Source organism: Danio rerio, chromosome 8, assembly GCF_052040795.2.
Source record: "Danio rerio strain M-AB ecotype USA chromosome 8, GRCz13ab, whole genome shotgun sequence".
In the NCBI taxonomy this organism is placed as follows: Eukaryota; Metazoa; Chordata; class Actinopteri; order Cypriniformes; family Danionidae; genus Danio; species Danio rerio.
In genome coordinates, this window is record NC_141028.1 from 25,053,154 (window position 1) to 25,072,022 (window position 18,869).

The following is an 18,869-nucleotide window of genomic DNA, read 5'->3' on the forward strand; positions in this document are numbered from 1 at the left end:
CACTGTCACTCGCGTAGACGGAGTTTGGCGGAAGTCACTCACTCTCTGTTGAAATAAATAGTCGCTTGTTGCTTTGCTGCTACATGTCGCTTGTAATGTAAATGAGGCTTACGTTTTATGTATTTTCTACTTTGCGTAAGTTTCCAACTCCTGTGGTGTAGGAACATACTAAGAACATCTACTTCCACCATCAGTTCTATTAAAACTTTCCTTCAGTATGAAAGCTCCTTTTGTTGGTGCAAGCACGGTCTGACAGTAGTACAACATTAGGCACCAGTTGCGTACTTACAGTATCTATAATATACTATTATGCACTATGCTGGTTCATCATCATTTCTTAATGTTCAATGTAAAAGTACTATAAAACAGTACAGCAACACTATTACAGTGGAAACTAAGTAAGTCTTCTTTAGCATGTCTTACTAGTGTGTGGGGTGTTGAATTAATCAAATGCCCTGAATCCTTTTGTTTTAGTTTTAAACTTAACAGAACCATTCAAAGTTTAGATCAGATCCATTTCCACTGAGCCGATTAAGAAGATTAATTTAATTCAGGAGGAGCCTTCAATTTATTACTTGAAACACTAGTGTGAGGGAAGAATTTAAATCCTGAAACAAAACCATGAACTGCTTGAACCGGCATGGAACTGAGCCCAGATCTGAGTTCCTTAGAAAACACATGAAAAAGAGAGATATAATTGAGAGGAAAGAGAATGGGTTTTCATTCACTTGCCATGCACACACGGGCAGTAATGCATTAAAAAATTGTCTGTTATTCTGCCTTAATAACAAGGACACATTGAAGTGACCAAAAGTGACACTATTGAAAAAGATTTCTAAAGTTTTTTAAACCTTCTATTGAAAAATGTAATAATTATCAACATCACAATTTATTAGCATCATTTTCATTATTTATAGTAATGAGATATGCTTCATAAGCACCAACTGTATACACTCACCAGCCACTTTATTAGGTACACCTTACTAGTACGGGGTTGGGCCCCTTTTTGCCTTCAGAACTGCCTTAATTTTTTGTGGCATAGATTCAACAGGGTACTGGAACTATTCCTCAAATAAATATCCCAAAGATGCAGTATTGTGATGAGTTCTGATGACTGTGGAGGCCATTTGAATACATTGAACTTGTTTTCATTGTTAAGAAACCAGTCTGAGATGATTCGCGCTTCATGACATCGAGCATTATCTTGCTGGAAGTAGCCATCAGAAGATGGGTACACTGTGGTCATAAAGGGATGGACATTGTCAGCAACGATACTCGGGTATTCTGTGGCATAGATGATGCTCAATTTGTACTAATATGCCCAAAGTGTCCCAAGAAAATATCCCCCACACCATTACACCACCACAACCAGCCTGAACCATCAATACAAGGCAGGATGGATCTATGCTTTTATGCTGTTGACACCAAATTCTGACCGTATCATCCGGATGTCACAGCAGAAATCAAACTCATCAGATCAGGCAACGTTTTTCCAATCTTCTATTGTCCAATTTTGGTGAGCCTGTGTGAATTGTAACCTCAGTTCCCCTTTGGATGGGGAACGCCAATGCTAAGTGAAAACTTCCACTGTGGGGTATTTCGTCAGAAACCAATCATCTGAAAGAGTATAAAGGGGTCAGGTAGTGAGCCTGCAAGCGCTGGCCGCGGAGGAGGCAGACCCAGCCCTTTCATTATTGTATCCCTGCAGAGTTCCTCCGAGGGCCCCAGCATCTGACTCAGCAGAGGAGTCAGACGTTGGCCCATTACACTGTTGGTATGCCCGCTGATCAGCCAGCGTTCTGGGTATAGGTGCCTGCTATGTGTGATCCCCTGTTGGCTATTCCATAAGATCACTCAACCAAGGTTTAGTCCTCCCTTTTTTTAAGGCGGGCTCGTGTCTTCCCTCCCCGCTAACCATCCTCTTATGTGCACCCCCTCTTTTTTGGGGCTAGTCCACAGACTGTTACCAGGTCTCCCCTCTTTTGGGTAGCAGGTGAGCTCTGCAGCGTCCTCCCTATCAGGATTGAATGCTTTCCCAACATACTAAATTAAAATTTAAAACCCTATTAACCCTATTAAAAACCCTATTTTACTGGATTATTTTCGACTCCCCGAAAAATATAGCTAAACCGGAACAGGTAAGTAATGTAAGTAAGGGTCAGGGGACACGTTGGAAGACTGCATATCACGGCATTGTAGGTGCACTCGCTCTACTGCATGGCACACCCTTTGCCAGGGACGCGGTAAGGTTCTTTCGTTGTGGCGTTTTTTCATAGATTTCCCCATAGTGGAAGTTTCCACATAACATTGGAATTCCCCATCCGAAGGGGAACGCTACGGTTACTAAAGTAACCCTTCATTCCTTAAGGGGGGGGGAACGGAAATGCTATGTACCTTCGCCACAACAATTGTTCCTTAGCTGTTTAGCATGAAAGTCTCTTCCACTGAAAAGGATGTCAAGCATTGCACTAGCTGCGTCTTTATAGCATGACTGATTGTCATGCTGACGCCGCCAATTCATTGCCATTTCATTGGCCCAATTTTATACTCTTTCAGATGATTGGTTTCCACATAGCATTTCCGTTCCTCCCCTCGGGGAACGAAGGTGTACTTTAGTAATTGTAGCGTTTCCTGTTCTTAGCTGAAAGGAGTGGCACCCGGTGTGGTCTTCTGCTGCTGTAGCCAATCTGTCTCAAGGTTCGACGTGATGTGTGTTCAAAGATGTTCTTCTGTAAACCTCGGTTGTACAGACTGGTTATTGGAGTTACTGTTGCCTTTCTATCAGCTGGAACCAGTTTTACCATTCTCCTCTGACCTCTGGCATCAACAAGGAATCTGTGCCCACAGACCAACCACATTCAAAGTCACTTAAAACACCTTTACTCCCCATTCTGATGTTTGGTTTGAACTGCAGCAGATTATCTTGCGTTGCTGCCATGAGATTGCCACTGATTATAAATGTGCGTTAAAGAGCAGTTGAACAGGTGTACCTAATAAAGTGGCCAGTGTGTGTGTGTGTGTGTGTGTGTGTATGTATATATATATATATATATATATATATATATATATATATATATATATGTGTGTGTGTGTGTGTTTGTGTGTGTGTGTGTGTGTGTGTGTATGTGTATGTATATATATATATATATATATATATATATATATATATATATATATATATATATATATATATATATATATATATATATATATATATGTGTGTGTGTGTATGTATATGTGTATGTATGTGTGTGTATAAAAATGAAGTTTTACATTTTATTAATAAGCATTAACTGTATTTGTTAAAATAATTGATGAGCATAAAAGACACTTTTAAAAATATTATTCTAAACTTTTCATCTGTAGTTTTTATTAAAACTAATGAATAACAATATATTTAACAATATGTAGGTGTAGGGCGAGGCAGTGGCGCAGTAGGTAGTGCTGTCGCCTCACAGCAAGAAGGTCGCTAGTTCGATCCTCGGCTCAGTCGGTGTTTCTGTGTGGAGTTTGCATGTTCTCCCTGCCTTTGCGTGGGTTTCCTCCGGGTGCTCCGGTTTCCCCCACAGTCCAAAGACATGCGGTACAGGTGAATTGGGTAGGCTAAAATTGTCTGTAGTGTATGAGTGTGTGTGTGAATGTGTGTGTGGATGTTTCTCAGAGATGGGTTGCGGCTGGAAGGGCATCCGCTGCGTAAAAAACTTGCTGGATACGTTGGCGGTTCATTCCGCTGTGGCGACACCAGATTAATAAAGGGACTAAGCCGACAAGAAATTGAATGAATGAATATGTAGGTGTAGGTGCATTTATTAGTGATCGAAACCCAAAAATAAAGACAGCAGAACAGAAGACACTTATAAATGCTCACCATGTCCATGAGCCTGTGCTTTCTCTCCTCTCCAGGGCCATTGTGTGTCTTCCCCTTCCTGCAGGACAGAGTCAGAGAGATGTAAATCAAACAGTTCACAAATTCAACCATTCAAATGCTTAGTTTATCCACAGATTTATGGAGACGAAACACGCTGACTCATTTGAGCCCTTGATTCAATTTACTTTAGGAGCTCCAACTGTTTATCTTGCGCAGGAACAAAACGCACATTTCAATTCAATTAGGCTACTCAAACGATTCAAGGCAGTTGTTTTTTATAAACTGTTTGAGTGAAGCCATTTGATCAGAAGATGCACTGTCCTCAAAATGAGTCCAGATTGGCATTTGAAACAACAGAAGGCTTTCGCTGGATGATTAACAGGCCTCTGAGTAACTGCAGAGCGACAGTGTTTAAGCCACAACAACGATCAGTCTATACAGTCTATACAACTATAACACATTTCAAACATCACTAAAATAGCTAAATAGATGATGAGTATTATTTTCCTCATGAACAGATAAAACGTATACAGTTTCTTCACAGTGTAAACTTTTCTCAGACACATATACTGTACTCAGTAATTCGGTCCAGAGCATTTGCCCGGAATGTTCCGTTAAATTTGACCAGACATCTGTTTATTCTTGGAAAAAGCATGTCAGTCGTTCCCTTCTGATTGCTTGTATTGCTTTGATGAGATTACAGAAAGCGTGTAGGTATCAGGAATCCAACCTCAGAAGATGAACAGCAGGAGAAATGGATACAAAATGAATTTTGTAGTGTACTAAACCAATTTCTGACATTACCATGAATCACTGATATTTGTTTTTAGGACTAACAGAATAAGAAAAAAAAACAGTATTAGAATATCTCGCAAGAACATTTACCCTTGCGAAAGTTTTTGGAAAATAAAGTAACACAACTTTTTAAACCAATATGTGGATATATTTTTGTGAAGATGCATCTGGTAGACGTTGGTTAAGAAGAATAAAGACATTTCACTTTAAATTTGGCCTTAAATATATTTGGTGAAAATATAAACTTAAAGGTCTGGTTCTTTCCTTTTCCACATAAGTTCACAGAATCTGGTCCCAAGTAGATGGTGCTAAATTAGTTAGATTAGGAACTTGTCTACTTTTAAAGGTGCTGTATGTAAGTTTTTGACTCTTTTAAAGCATAAAAGTACCATATTACGTTTGTAGATATTTAGGAAACATGCTAAGTGAACATTCTTGTTTATCTGAAACATAATGCTAATGTCAGATATTCTGCTTTTAAAATGGGTGTTACGTGCCAGAATGGCTGTCTTTGTTTTAGTTCTTTTAACCTGACAAATGCCAGTTCAGCCAATTGTATCAGCACCCCTGGTTGTCTTGGTGGAAAACTGCGTATTTCATTCATTCAGTAAGAAAGACTCTCAAAATGTGCATCTGTGATGATTATATTGCATATGTGCATTTCAGTGTGTACCACATTGTGTGTATGAAAGAAAAATTTGGTAATTTTTTATACCATCCCAAATATGGTCAAACAAAGATTTAGATTCTAGTGGTGATTCTCTGTTTATAAAAGAGCATATAAAACCATTTCTGGAGAATTGTTGAACACACCTTAATAAAATAGGAATGGTTGGTGATATTAATGTCCTGTTTGTGGCACATTAGTATATATGAGGGGGCAAACTTTTCAAGATGGGTGGTGACCATGGTGGCCATTTTGAAGTCGGCCGTCTTGGATCCAATTTTTGTTTTTTCAATAGGAAGAGGGTCATTTGACACATCAAACTTATTGGGAATTTCACAAGAAAAACAATGGTGTGCTTGGTTTTAACGTAACTATTCTTTCATGAGTTATTTACAAGTTTCTGACCACTTGTGTTCAATGTGCTGCCCATTGTGTTGGATTGTCAATGCAACCCTCTTCTCCCACTCTTCACACACTGATAGCAACACCGCAGGAGAAATGGCAGCACAGGCTTCCAGTATCCGTAGTTTCAGGTGCTGCACATCTTGTATTTTCACAAAAATTGTACAAAAATTAGATCCAAGATCGCCGACTTCAAAATGGCCACCATGGTCACCACCCATCCTGCATAGTGTGCCCCCTCATATTTACTAATGTGTCACAAACAGGATGTTAATCTCACCAAACATTTCCATTTTATTAAGGTGTATCCATATAAATGGCCCACCCTGTAGATATCCTACTATTACATTTTGAATCAATGCATCCTATGGCAGCTTTAAAATTGAAGCATTATACTAGCCTGACCCTGGACTTGATAGACAATTTACGAGAGTGTCCTGCTCAAAATGGCCAGGTCCAACAAAAATGCAAGATAAGATATATAATGCAGGCAAATTAGATTTTACAAACACTGTAAAAATTAAATCTGTTAATTAATAGTTTTTTTTTAATTCCATTTAATGTCAATTGTAAATTTTTGATGATCTGTCAATTTTTAATGTTGAAAATTCAACTCTACAGTTTAACAAAATGACTTTTATTGACATTTTAGTAGTTTGAAATAATATAACGTATAAGAAACAATATAGAGTAATACATCTGTAAAATAACAGAAACTGTACTGGGAGTTTATTACAAGGTTTTTGTACCATGCAACACCAATCTAGACAATACATCACCTCAAGCAATTAAAAGTGTTCATGAAAGTCACTTTTTTTTGAGATCTTAAGGTTAAAAGTTGTTGGAAGAAGGATCAAGGTTTCATAATGCAATTCAAAAGCATAAATAAATGGAGGAAAAATACCATGAATCACAAAATAGAATGTACGAATATTTTTTACAGTGCGTACTACTCTTTTATAATCAGTTCTTTGTTTATCATACTGAATAGTTACCAAAGGGCAAATACCATTGTATTACTTAAAGTTGCAAAGATCTCCTGCCTCCACATACCACACATCTACTGTACTTTAGTTTTCTCATTTACTTTTCCCATAGGAAACTCTTGTTTTGCTCATCTGTAATTCAGCTGACCCTTGTCCTTGTCTCTCTCACTTCTTTCTCTCCATCTCTTATTCCCCTAATGCTTTTCCTTTGTCTTTCCACAACCAGATGCATCATGTAGTTTGACAAAATGAAACATTAGCATTCATGCAGTGTGCTCTGTGCTTTCACAAGAGAGACACAGGGAAAAAACAGACGCTTCCTGTTTAAACATCATTGCCATGTTAAAATGATATCTTCACCATTTTTGAATAAGCTCTATTCAAGGATTTAGTGGCAGTGAATGGTGAAGACAGGTGATCTCTGGCTTTCATCCTGGAACAAACACACTGCAGAAATGGGATATGCAGCTTCATATTAAAGGAGATTTTACTAATGTATTAATATTAAGATTAACAGTGATATGATTTACAGTACAGAATATTTTACAGTAGACGGTTATAAGCAACAATGTGAAAATTACCTTAATGTGAAAATGATTCCAGATTTTTTAGATTTCCAGGACTAAAAATCACACTTGAATATTCTTTCATTTATTTCTGTTTCCAAAGACTAGGGGAATCCCGCTTAAGATATATATTCATTTTTAATTGATTAAGCTTATATGTATGCTTGCTTTGTCATATTTAGTTTTATCTGGAGTCATCTTCAGACACTGGATTCTGGACCACTGTTTAGTCAAGGAAATGCCAATGTAATTTGATTTAAAGATTAAAAGGTAATACGATTTAAAATGAAGCTCTAAGGGAGAGAATACAACACAACTGATTGTTCAACTAATAAAACATCCTTCCAAATTAATATCAGTACACAAGAAATGGATTTAAACACATTCCGGCATATTTAAACAACTTTGTTTTCAAGTGTTTTAAATTTAGTATGACGTCTTATTTGACGTTATAGGCCTTCATTAGGCCTGGGGTTCTGGGTTATGCTAAGTGCAGACTGCCTGGTTTTATCCCCAATTTTGACTCGCCGACATGTTTTGAGAAATTGCAGAAAAATAGAATAAATATATTATTTTATATCAGACACACATCTAGTGCTTGTATTCGCTCCTGCTATACGTCCACAACTTCACGCATTGGGTTAAATTAATCTTTACAGTTTCCATGATCAGTCCTTTACTTCCACTGTATCTTTTTAAGAAAATGGCAGAAGCATTACAACCTGTCATTCAATCAGAAGTCAAAGCCGAGCTGACAGCCAATCTTTCCTAGGCTCAGCAAGACTTGCAAAAATACTTCTGTTTTCCTGCAACTGCAGTATTTGCATATATATATATATATATATATATATATATATATATATATATATATATATATATATATATATATATATATATATATATATATATATATATATATATATATATATATATATATATATATATATATATATATATATATATATATATAAATGTGTGTGTGTGTGTGTGTGTGTGTGTGTGTGTGTGTGTGTGTGTGTGTGTGTATATATATATATATATATATATATATATATATATATATATATATATATATATATATATATATATATATATATTAATCTTCTGCAACAATATTTAACTCGTGAATTTGTTTTACATTCACTTACAGCTTGTTGGCCAATTTATGTATGGCATGGCCATTAAAAATACAATGTTCCTTAATCAGATGGCTTTTCAAGTTACTTATATAGTGAATGTTACTTCAGTCATGTTATTGTAATGTTTAAAGTTGACTAGTTACACAATAAAAAAAACGAAATCGTGAATCGGTCAAACTTTATAAAAAAAACAAGATTTTTTTTTTGTCATATCGCCCAGCCCTAGTTTTTTGTATACCAGGCAAAAATAAGAAAAATCTATTTTTCAATGGAATGGATTTGATTTATTACATCCGCAGCACAAAAGCAGGACAAGCTATGTCCTATACTTAGTTTAGATCAGGAGTGCCCAAACTTTTTCTATGAAAGGCCAAAAACCAAACTTGATTGAGGCTAGTGGGCCGAAGGTATATATAGTTGCCATGGGTAATTTTCTAATATTTAAAATTACTTGAAAACATTGCTTTACATTAACTAATACAGCATTTTATAATGAACTGATTACAGTAAAACAAAAACCATCTCATTTATGACAGAATGGAATTACACTAGTTTTTGCCTCGATTTGCGACTTGATTTGTGTCCAGTTGGCATTTCTGTGTGGAGTTTACATGTAGACTGTTTTTTCCCCACAGTCCAAAGACATGAGCTGTAGGTGAATTGGTTAAACAAAATTGGCCATAGTGTATAAATGTGTTTGTGTGAATGAGGAGTGTATATAGATGTTTCCCAGTACTGGGTTGTGGCTGAAAGGGCATCCGTTGTGTAAAACATATGCAGGAATAGTGATGGCCGGCGACCCCTGATAATTATGAACTAAGCTGAAGGAAAAGTAATAAAAATCAGTTCATGTACAACATTTAATTGAAACATTTCATTTCAGTTTTTTTTTTTGTAGCTCAGCAATAAAACAAATAAAAAGGTTATGTCGAATTATTAATAACCGTCTCTTTTAAAGGCATTCGCCCCAACCCTTTCCATCCTTCTTACTCTCTTCTTAGGTTACATTTTCACCGTCAGGTCTTGATGCTCCGATTAGTTGCCTATATCTGATTTTTTTTGCCTGTCCGTTTAAACGTTCTTTTAATTGTGACCCATATCTGATTCATGTGTTTACACTTGCCATGCAATTGACAATGTCGTGCATGCGTAAAGGCAGGTTCTAGCATCTGTGCCACATTAGCCACGATTGATGGCTTTTGGCTTCACAAATATGCGAAGTTCGCCCAACTTTAAAATGATTTTGAGGTGGAGGAAGAGGGAAAGGGCCGTCATTGCAGCTTGTGCCTATGGTTTATATATGGTCTCCTCTATCATTCAGAGAAATTTGTGGGTACGAGAGAGATCTCAGGTCTGGAGCAAAGAAAATTGTGGCGAATAACCACTTTCCTCCTCTATGTTTCCTCTGTTGTTGTTGTTTACTGTGTCTGCGCCTCCACACACACTTCCTTCTATGTCATCAAACTGTGGAGAAGTACCACATTGATGCAAGTTTAATGATGTACAAAACGGAATACCACAATAAATCCAATCTGCCTGTTTACATGAAAGTCACATTGTCACACATCCCATTATATCCACATATGAAGAAGGCCTGAAATCGATCTCTGAATATCCAAACATATGCGTTTTTCCTGTGTTTGTGTGGTCATAGAACAGATCCGATCTGTGTCACACATGAGCAAAAAATCAGAATTGGGTAACATTTAACTGGCAGTGTAAACGGGGCCTTAGATGGGATGGTGCACCAAATCAAAGGTTACAATGGCCAATTTTGGCCTGCGGGCCCTACTTGAGGCAACTTTTGTTTAGAGGTTTCAACAAGTGCCTCTGAATAAGAATATAAACAAACCACGCATGTGTGTATTTGTGCGCACAACTCACCTCTGGCAGCCTACACATAGCACGACAATGAGGATGGTGACCACGAATGCTGAGGCGGCGGCGATGGCCCCCAGCAGCAGTACTTTGCCGTAGGGATGAGCAGAGAAGTTCACCCCGTCCTGCATGGAGGCCATGTGGATGTGCTCACACACACTTTCACGCTCGCCCTCACGCGCGCACACTCATATATGCACACACACACATGCACTCTCAAACACAGGCCACAAAATCTGAAAGAGAAGAGAGGAGGTCTACAATCAGTTCCTTTGCTTTGTAAAACAAGCCCTTTTCACCCATCTGAAGCATCACAGAAATGAATCACAGTCTTTCATTTCTCCCCACAGCCGAGTGTGAATGAATGACAGGGTGATTCTCCCACACTCTTTCTCTTGTTCTTTTTCTCTGTCCCGCTCTTGCACTTTTATTTTGTCGCACGGGTCTCTTTCTCTCTTTCTCTCTCTCTCTCTCTCTTCTCTCCCACAGCGTGTCATTTTCTGCCCACTGACTGTCACTTTTCGTTTATGTGCAATCATTTGCCTCAGACTGGGGGGCATTTTTCATTCGTTTCTGCTTGTGAGGATTTAGGAGCATCAGGTAACTCACCTGTCTGATTCTGTGAACAAGCAAGTGAACACATTTGTTGATTTCTATATAGAAGAAGCTTTGTGGTTATGGCTGCACAATATATCGTTTAAGCACCGATATCACAATGTGTGAATCCGCAATAGTCATATCGCAAGATCTGCAATGATCTGCAATCTGCAGGGCAAAACACACCAGATTTGTGGATAGACTGTAGAATTGAACCAGAATAGAATGGAATTTTAGGCCTGCGACTATGTGAGCATTTTAAGAGTTTAAAGCATTTTAGTCGAGCATAAAGCTGTTTAATAAAGATGATTTGTATTGAATAACTCATATGAGGGACTATGTAGTGTTATTTTACATTTGACTATTCAATTGCTGTACCCGAATACTGACTCCCTCCAGAAAAACCATAAAGCGCAGTTTATTTCACTTTAACATTTGCTCCATTGTGTTTTGTTTTTTTATCACTGTAGTTTGTTTTTAAATCTATATAATAAATTACATAAAGATGTTTATATTTAACTCCACTACAAAATCATCCTAATCAATCTAAAGTATTTTGGAATAGAGCTATTAAAGTCATCTGTTGAAATTGTATTTATACCAAAATACGGAAACTGTTTCTGGGTTTTTCGGGTAAGCAAGTATTTTACAGTACTTTAGAAATGCTCAAAAATGCATCTGTCAATGTTTTCAAACTATTCTATATGATTTACCAAAGTCACACAAATGACAATTTCACATCCTGTCCAACCATAATGTAGAGATGTCACATCACATCTACAACACTTTTTCCTTATAAATGTGAAAATATTTAATAAAATAAAATCAATCATTTTTGTTTATAGAGAGCCAACTCTTATTATTTTGATTACCATTGTTTCTTTTGGGCTGTATGTTGTATACTGCAAACCCACAGACTTTTTTGTCGCATCCATAATGCATGTTTATTTTCCTCATTTGAAGTACAAAACATGCTTAAAGATTGATATTTTATAGTCCCTTACTTCTGTGGTCAATTGTTCTGGAAAATATAAACTGATGTTTCAATATAATGTTAACATATGTTGAGTTTTTACTGCAAATGTCACATCCATAACGCTGGAATAGCTTTTATATATATATATATATATATATATATATATATATATATATATATATATATATATATATATATATATATACATACATATATATATATATATACACATATACATACTGTATATATATATATATATATATATATATATACACACACACACACACAAACACACACACACACACACAAAAACTATACACTGCATTGACTATTTATCAACTCGGTTCAAAAGTAAAGACTGAACACTGGAGCGAATGCATTTAGCTGGACGTGAATCAAAACAGGAAACCCTTAATACATGTACAAGTAGATGAACTCAAAATATTGATGGAGCATGCTAAACTAAAGCACACTAAATTGCATATCAGGCATTTTCCTCCCATAGAAAACCATTATAAAGAAAAAACATTATGGTGCTTGATGCATCAAAAAGTGATTTATAAAGACCAAATTTGCTAATGTTGTGTTTTTTTCACAATAATTTAATATGGAAGAAAACACACAATGTGTAATTTAGCATGTTGGATTTACAGTATACCAGGTGTTTTTGTTAATAAGTCATATTAGTGTTGCATTTGTTTTAAATGCCTTTAGGTTTTTGTTGTCCATAACAAATGTCATTGAAAGCATAAAGTTATGAAAAAGTTTTAATACGGTTTACTTGGCGTTATCGTGATTACAGGCAGAAGTTTTAAAAATAGTTTTGTTTTTCTCTTTGTTCAGATTTTTTAATCAACATTTTGGTCAATAAAACAAGTTCAAAAATATGTGAAAAATAGAGAAAAGTTATCTTTGTTCCAAAAGAGCCCCCTGCCCCACTGCACCATTTCTATATGATATATTATGCACATTTTTAATGTTTTACATCATGTCTTCATATATACTGGACGTACATACCATACTAGTAGATAAAAGTTCCCTTATATGTTCACTTATCTATTGTACATATATACGCTAACAATGAGTCACAATAGGCTTAGCAAATATAAAATAAAGAAAAAAAAATTATATAAAATAAAATGGCGGGAAGGAAAAAAAATTAAGAAACAAATAAACAACGGTCAAACTGCACATATAAAGTTTGGATCCATTTGCTCTATATATGTCAGCACTGGCTGCCAAATAAGATAACATTTTTGACTGCAGCCTTTGGTGGAGTACCGAATCTTCTCTATTGTAAGATGGTACATAAGATCCCTAATCCAATGATTAAAAGTTTATGGAAATTTGTCATTCCATTTAAGCAGTATAAGACGTCTAGCAATTAATGTTGAAAACAAAATCATACTTTTGGTATTATTGTCTAAACTGGGATCTGTAATTAAACCTAATTTTCCTACAATAGGACAAGGGTCAATTGATACATGCAAAATATTTGAAAAGAAATTAAATAATGATTGCCAGAACTTGGTCATTTTAGAACATGATCAAAACATGTGTATGATAAGCTATCTCTACTTCACATCTATTACATTGTTCTGTTTTTCTTAATGAAAATAAATTTGCATCTGAACTTGCACGATATTTTAAAAACTAAAATTAAAATGTTTAGTTTTTCTGCAATAAATATGAGCAATATCACACGAGTAGCAGTGCAATATGGCTGTATATCAGCACTGGTGGGAGGCATGCTTTGGCACAGAGGCCGCAGGCCGAGTGCCTTAGCGCCCCACCAGTGCTGATATACAGCCATATCACACCGCTACGAGTGTGATATTGCATTTATACAACAGTTCGACGGCGCAATCTTGTATACAAAAAAGAAAATCAAACACGGAGAGTCTAAAACCTTTTTGTATTAGGAACTACTTTCTTCCACCAATCATTCACATCTGCAGCTGACGTCAGATCAGCAGAAGCCGTTACTAATTCACCAATGTCACTTTAGAGCTAGTGTTTGAATGATTCTCGATAGCGTAATGTGAAGCGGCGCTTCTGATGTGTGTCCAATAAGCAACCGTTACAAAATCACAATAATTAACCTTGAAAAAAAAACAGTAATCACTAACTTACCAGACTGCTGTTGTGTTTGTGATAAGGAGGAACGAGGCTGAATCCAGCTTCTTATTCGCAGCTTCTTATTGACTCTATCCGGTCCACCTTAAAAAACGAGACGCTGCCGTTTTTCAGCTTCTTATTCGTGCTCAGGAAAACGCACTAAGCAATCGCTTATTATGTGGTCCTGGCGCCATCTTGTGGATAGACAACGTCAACCGTCTTCTTTGGCCACCAACGAGCTGTCTCTCAGAAACTGTAAATATTTTAAAATAGGCACTATTTTTACAAATAAACTGCATAGTAGCAATCTAAACAACTATATTCTCGACTAAAAAAGCCATAAAAGTACATTTTCTTGTCTAACAACAGTAATATTTGTCAAACTGTAGCGTCTCCGCTTGTTGCTGGCTGTATGTGGGCGGAGTAATACACAGTGAAGGTGAAGAGGCCTTTGTGTGATGTTACTGGCAATATATTGCACGGCTATCTGCCACTCAGATTCAAAAACCAAACAGAACTGTTGTATAAATTGCGATATGACTGTAATTTCACAAGATGACTTTATTTGGAAGAATTAATAATAATATAACAATAATATACAATTAATAATAATTGTACAATAATTAAATAGTTATCCAAAAAATATATATTTTTAAATGTAACAAATAAAACACAGATGAAAACAATAGAGCAAATATAATGAAATAAACAGAACTTAATGATTTTGGAGTATGAAGCACAGAAAATCAATAATTAAAAGTAAAATAACACTAGTCCTCATTGTATCAATAATGAAACAATTAATCTTTGATAAAGTGACAAACTCTTGCCTAAATAGTTTAATTTCACTTAAAGTCGTACAGTCTCATGCTTTTAAAACTCACTCAAACAAAATTCTTTTACACTAGAGTTAAACTTTGACTCCACAAATCACATCTTAAAAACTTCTTCATGATTTATTTATAGCCCCAACTTGACATTGCAGATATGACTATTGCAAATTTGCACATTGCGATATCAATGCTGAAATGATATATTGTGCAGCCCTAATCATAAGTCAAGCTACGCAACAACAAAAAACTTTTAATGTTATTAAAATGACATGTGGAGCCCTAGCAAAGCAGGTGCTGGTGCCACCATCTGTGTTGTTCTGTTAGCCCTGAAATGCACTATATTTTGCTGTGTGATGAATTTGAGACCCCTTGCTCTGCCACCTGTTTAACAATATTTTTTAAAAACACTCGATTGGGTAGACTAGTGTCAGACGACTGCAATAGTAGCGGTGTAAGCTCACACTAAGTGTCACAGGGGCCCCAGGGTTCAAGTGCTCATCTATTGCTAAATGTGCCATGAGTCCCAGGGGCCAAAGTGGTCAGCTTGCACTTTATTTGCCAGGAGCCCCAGTGTTAAACTTCATTTGACTGTGTCAGGACACACGGCTTCAGGCTTTGAAGGCCCCTGGCTGTCCTAGAGAACTGCACAGAAATTAATGGCAGCAATGTCCAACCTGACCTGATGCCAAGGTCGAATCTGCGCAGAACCGCAGACGTAAATAAGATCACACACACTGATGCACTGCAGTGTACTATCATGCATAAGAAAATATATATATAATCTCTATATACAGTTGAAGTCAGGATTATTAGCCCCCCTGAATTATTAGCCCCGTTTATTTTTTCCCTTAATTTCTGTTTAACGGAATAAAGAGTAATATCCACTGCTGTATGGATATCCGTTATGTTAATGTACAAAATAAACCAGATTTAACCTCCACAAACAGGGATTGAAGCGTGTTCTTTTATAATTGTACTGACATGCAGCTGTGGTGATAAAAATGGTAAAATTGATGTAATTAATTGCAAACATGCACTGTTTTAAAAACGTTGATACGTTGAACGTTGAACGTTGATGATGATTGATGATCACAGCGAGCCGAACAGATCTTTTAATCTCAGTTGCTTATACATGTTACTAAAGAGACATGTTAATACGCGATTGTCAATCAATTCGCTGGGTGGGGAAACTACACTCCTACCTCACATTGCAGTGTTCCTCAAAATCGGAGGTATTTGGATACGATTTTAAATGAAGTTTCACAAACTAATTTCGAGAGGAGCACGTGATATGATTGACTGCAGCTGGCCACTTATCTACACTCATTAGCTAGCCAATCGGATTGATCCAAACTCACTATAAATAACCTAGCTAAGATCTACACCCCTATCTTCGTTTTCCGAAGAAACCCCCCATCCACCCCTTCTCCTCCTTTCCTCTTTTGCCGAGGGGAGCTCTCGAGAACACCTGACCTCGTACTCCCCTCTCATGCTTTATGGACCTGGCGGGAGCCCTGGGCTCAACTATCTCCGAGCTCAGGGTTCTCTCCCGGGACAGCATGCCAAACCTGCTAACTTGCTAACAAGTTGTCAAACAGTATCTAAGTGTGAACTCTTGAACATCAGAATATTTTAAAAAAGGGACTTAGTGTCTTTAAATCACCCCAATATGAATGTAGACACACTATATCTACACACAGTTCTGTCCAAACAGCTTCCAAAAGATCATCATAGATGCGCTTTAACTTAATTCTATAAATGAATTAATTTATAGCATAAATCAATATATTGAAATTTAGAGCATTTACTAAAAAAATAAAAAATAAAAAAAGACAACTGAACTCAAAACTTGGTCTCAAATAATGTAAAACAAGCTTGTATCATTAAAAAAAACAAAAAACAAGCTATTACCTTCAGAACATTTAAAAATCAAATTAGAAACAAGAAATCGCTAATATACTTTTATTGAAACATTTTATTAAAATTCCAGAGAAAGTAATATTTGTGTTTTCTTCTGCTCATCGAGGCTGTATTTATTTGATCCACTCTACTAAAACAGTGAAATATTGGTACAATTTATTTCAAATAAATAGGAAAAAGCAATTTATTCCTGCACAAGCAAAGCTAAATTTTCACATGAATATATGCATGTATGTGTAGTCGTGTATGTGCTCTGCGCATGCATAAAGTACACTCACATATCTCTCTGACTGTACTCTTCGTATCTATAGGGGACGTCGCAGATAATTGCAGGAGAACAGATGCACTCAACTGAACCAGTGTAAGACAAATGTACAGTACATTCACACACTCGACTGCATTGTCATATACACGTCTCCGATTGTTCAATGTTCTCCATTAAATCTGAACTCCTCCGAATAGGCCATCGTCTTTAAATGGACAGTGAGTTCTGAATCATTCAGAATCATTCAGTCACCTTTTGTTTGCACACACAATAATGTCTTTATTATTTTCCATTGCGGAGTCTTGTACTGCTGGTGGCGATACAAGAGATTCTATGGCAGATTCAGATTTGTACCTAACAGGCATCGAGCTGAAGCGCATACATTTCATCAGATAAAGAATTAGCCTAGTTTTATTTATTTTGGCTCTTGGTTTAGTACTATCAAAGGAATGTGAGTCATGAAATGAGCTAAAAATACCTCAAACAAGAGCGTGTTGAAACAACAAAGGAGACAATAGGAAGAAATTGTCTCTTGTATACTGTCTTGCCTATTATTAGCGTGAAAATGCCTTTTTACTGTAACGCTGTTGTGTAGCAAGCATGCCTTTGCCCTTAGTTGTACCTGAAGTGACCTACTGTACACGGTTTGCATCAATTAATTAATATGCCTAAAGATAAACGACTGGATACATCATGCACAGACTTATGTTTATAAACAGAAAACAGCATGTGCTTGTCAAAGGCTGCAGACAAAAGTAAAGGAAACTGCTGTCCAAGACTAAGTCATGCATCCAGACGCTCACGGTACAGTTATTTATGAATATTATAATAAGATCACAGCAAGAGATCTGTCTGCCCAACAACACCAAAACAACTAATTATTCTCTATGACCAAGCACAACAGTCATGATCTGCACTTACTCATAGGCCTGTCACGATATCTATTTTTCTTGTATGATATATTGCACCAAGAACAATATTATTGTTTTTTTAAGACCAGTTTGTGTCACTCATTATAAAATGCCTGAATGACAATATATCCTCAAAATGCAATACACTCTTCTGAAGAACACATAATATTTTATTCTTGATAATATTTAATTTATAGTCATTTTAACAATTTAATAGTTAGGCATTGGAATCAGAATGTGAAAACGTGTTTCCTAAATAAATAATATTAAATGTAAAAAAAAAAGTGCATGGTAAAAAGGGACAGAGGCTGTGATATCTGGTACAAAATCTATTTTCAGCTGTCAGACACCATTATGAAAATATACTATAGTAATTTATAGTAAATGCTAGTGTTTTTTTAATCCATATTGACATTGACACCTGCAATCGAGATGGAGATGTTGCACATCAGCTAATGTGTTGGTAGAGTTGTTTATGTATGGGCGATATATTGCATCACCAAAAATGATTGAGGTTCATGTGTTGTGCGATAAGTATATATATTGATTATTGTGACAGGGCCACCTACCCACATAAATCTGATTTATGGCAATATATGCAAATTACAAATATGACATGCAAGTTAATATTTGGATTTCACATATATAAAATGTGTCATATATGCATTCAACATACATATATGTGCATATATATTTAGAATTATTAGCCCCCCTTTGATTTTTTTTTTCCTTCTTTTTTAAATATTTCCCAAATTCTGTTTAACAGAGCAAGGAAATTTTCACAGTATGTCTGATGATGTTTTTTTCTTCTGGAGAAGTCTTATTTGTTTCATTTTGGCTAAAATAAAAGCATTTTTTAATTTTTTTAAAAACGATTTTAGGGTCAATATTATTAGCCCTTTTAAGCAACTTTTTTGATAGTCTACAGAACAAACCATTATTATACAA

General features: G+C 36.1%; 2 protein-coding genes across 4 annotated transcripts in view; one reads left to right on the forward strand and one right to left on the reverse strand.

Annotated features, from left to right (window-relative positions):
* Positions 1-18,869, forward strand: part of nkain5 (sodium/potassium transporting ATPase interacting 5) — a 73,328-nt gene that overhangs the window by 15,412 nt on the left and 39,047 nt on the right. The window lies entirely within an intron of this gene.
* Positions 1-18,869, reverse strand: part of si:dkey-70p6.1 — a 42,954-nt gene that overhangs the window by 7,132 nt on the left and 16,953 nt on the right. For all 3 annotated transcript variants that reach the window (XM_087263751.1, NM_001123314.2, NM_001045205.3), the window contains exons 2-3: positions 10,308-10,537; positions 3,869-3,926 (exon numbers count right to left, since the gene is read on the reverse strand). In XM_087263751.1, the coding sequence (XP_087119877.1) occupies positions 3,869-3,926; positions 10,308-10,441 (192 nt within the window). In that variant the 5' untranslated portion in view covers positions 10,442-10,537. The remainder of the gene's footprint in view (positions 1-3,868; positions 3,927-10,307; positions 10,538-18,869) is intronic.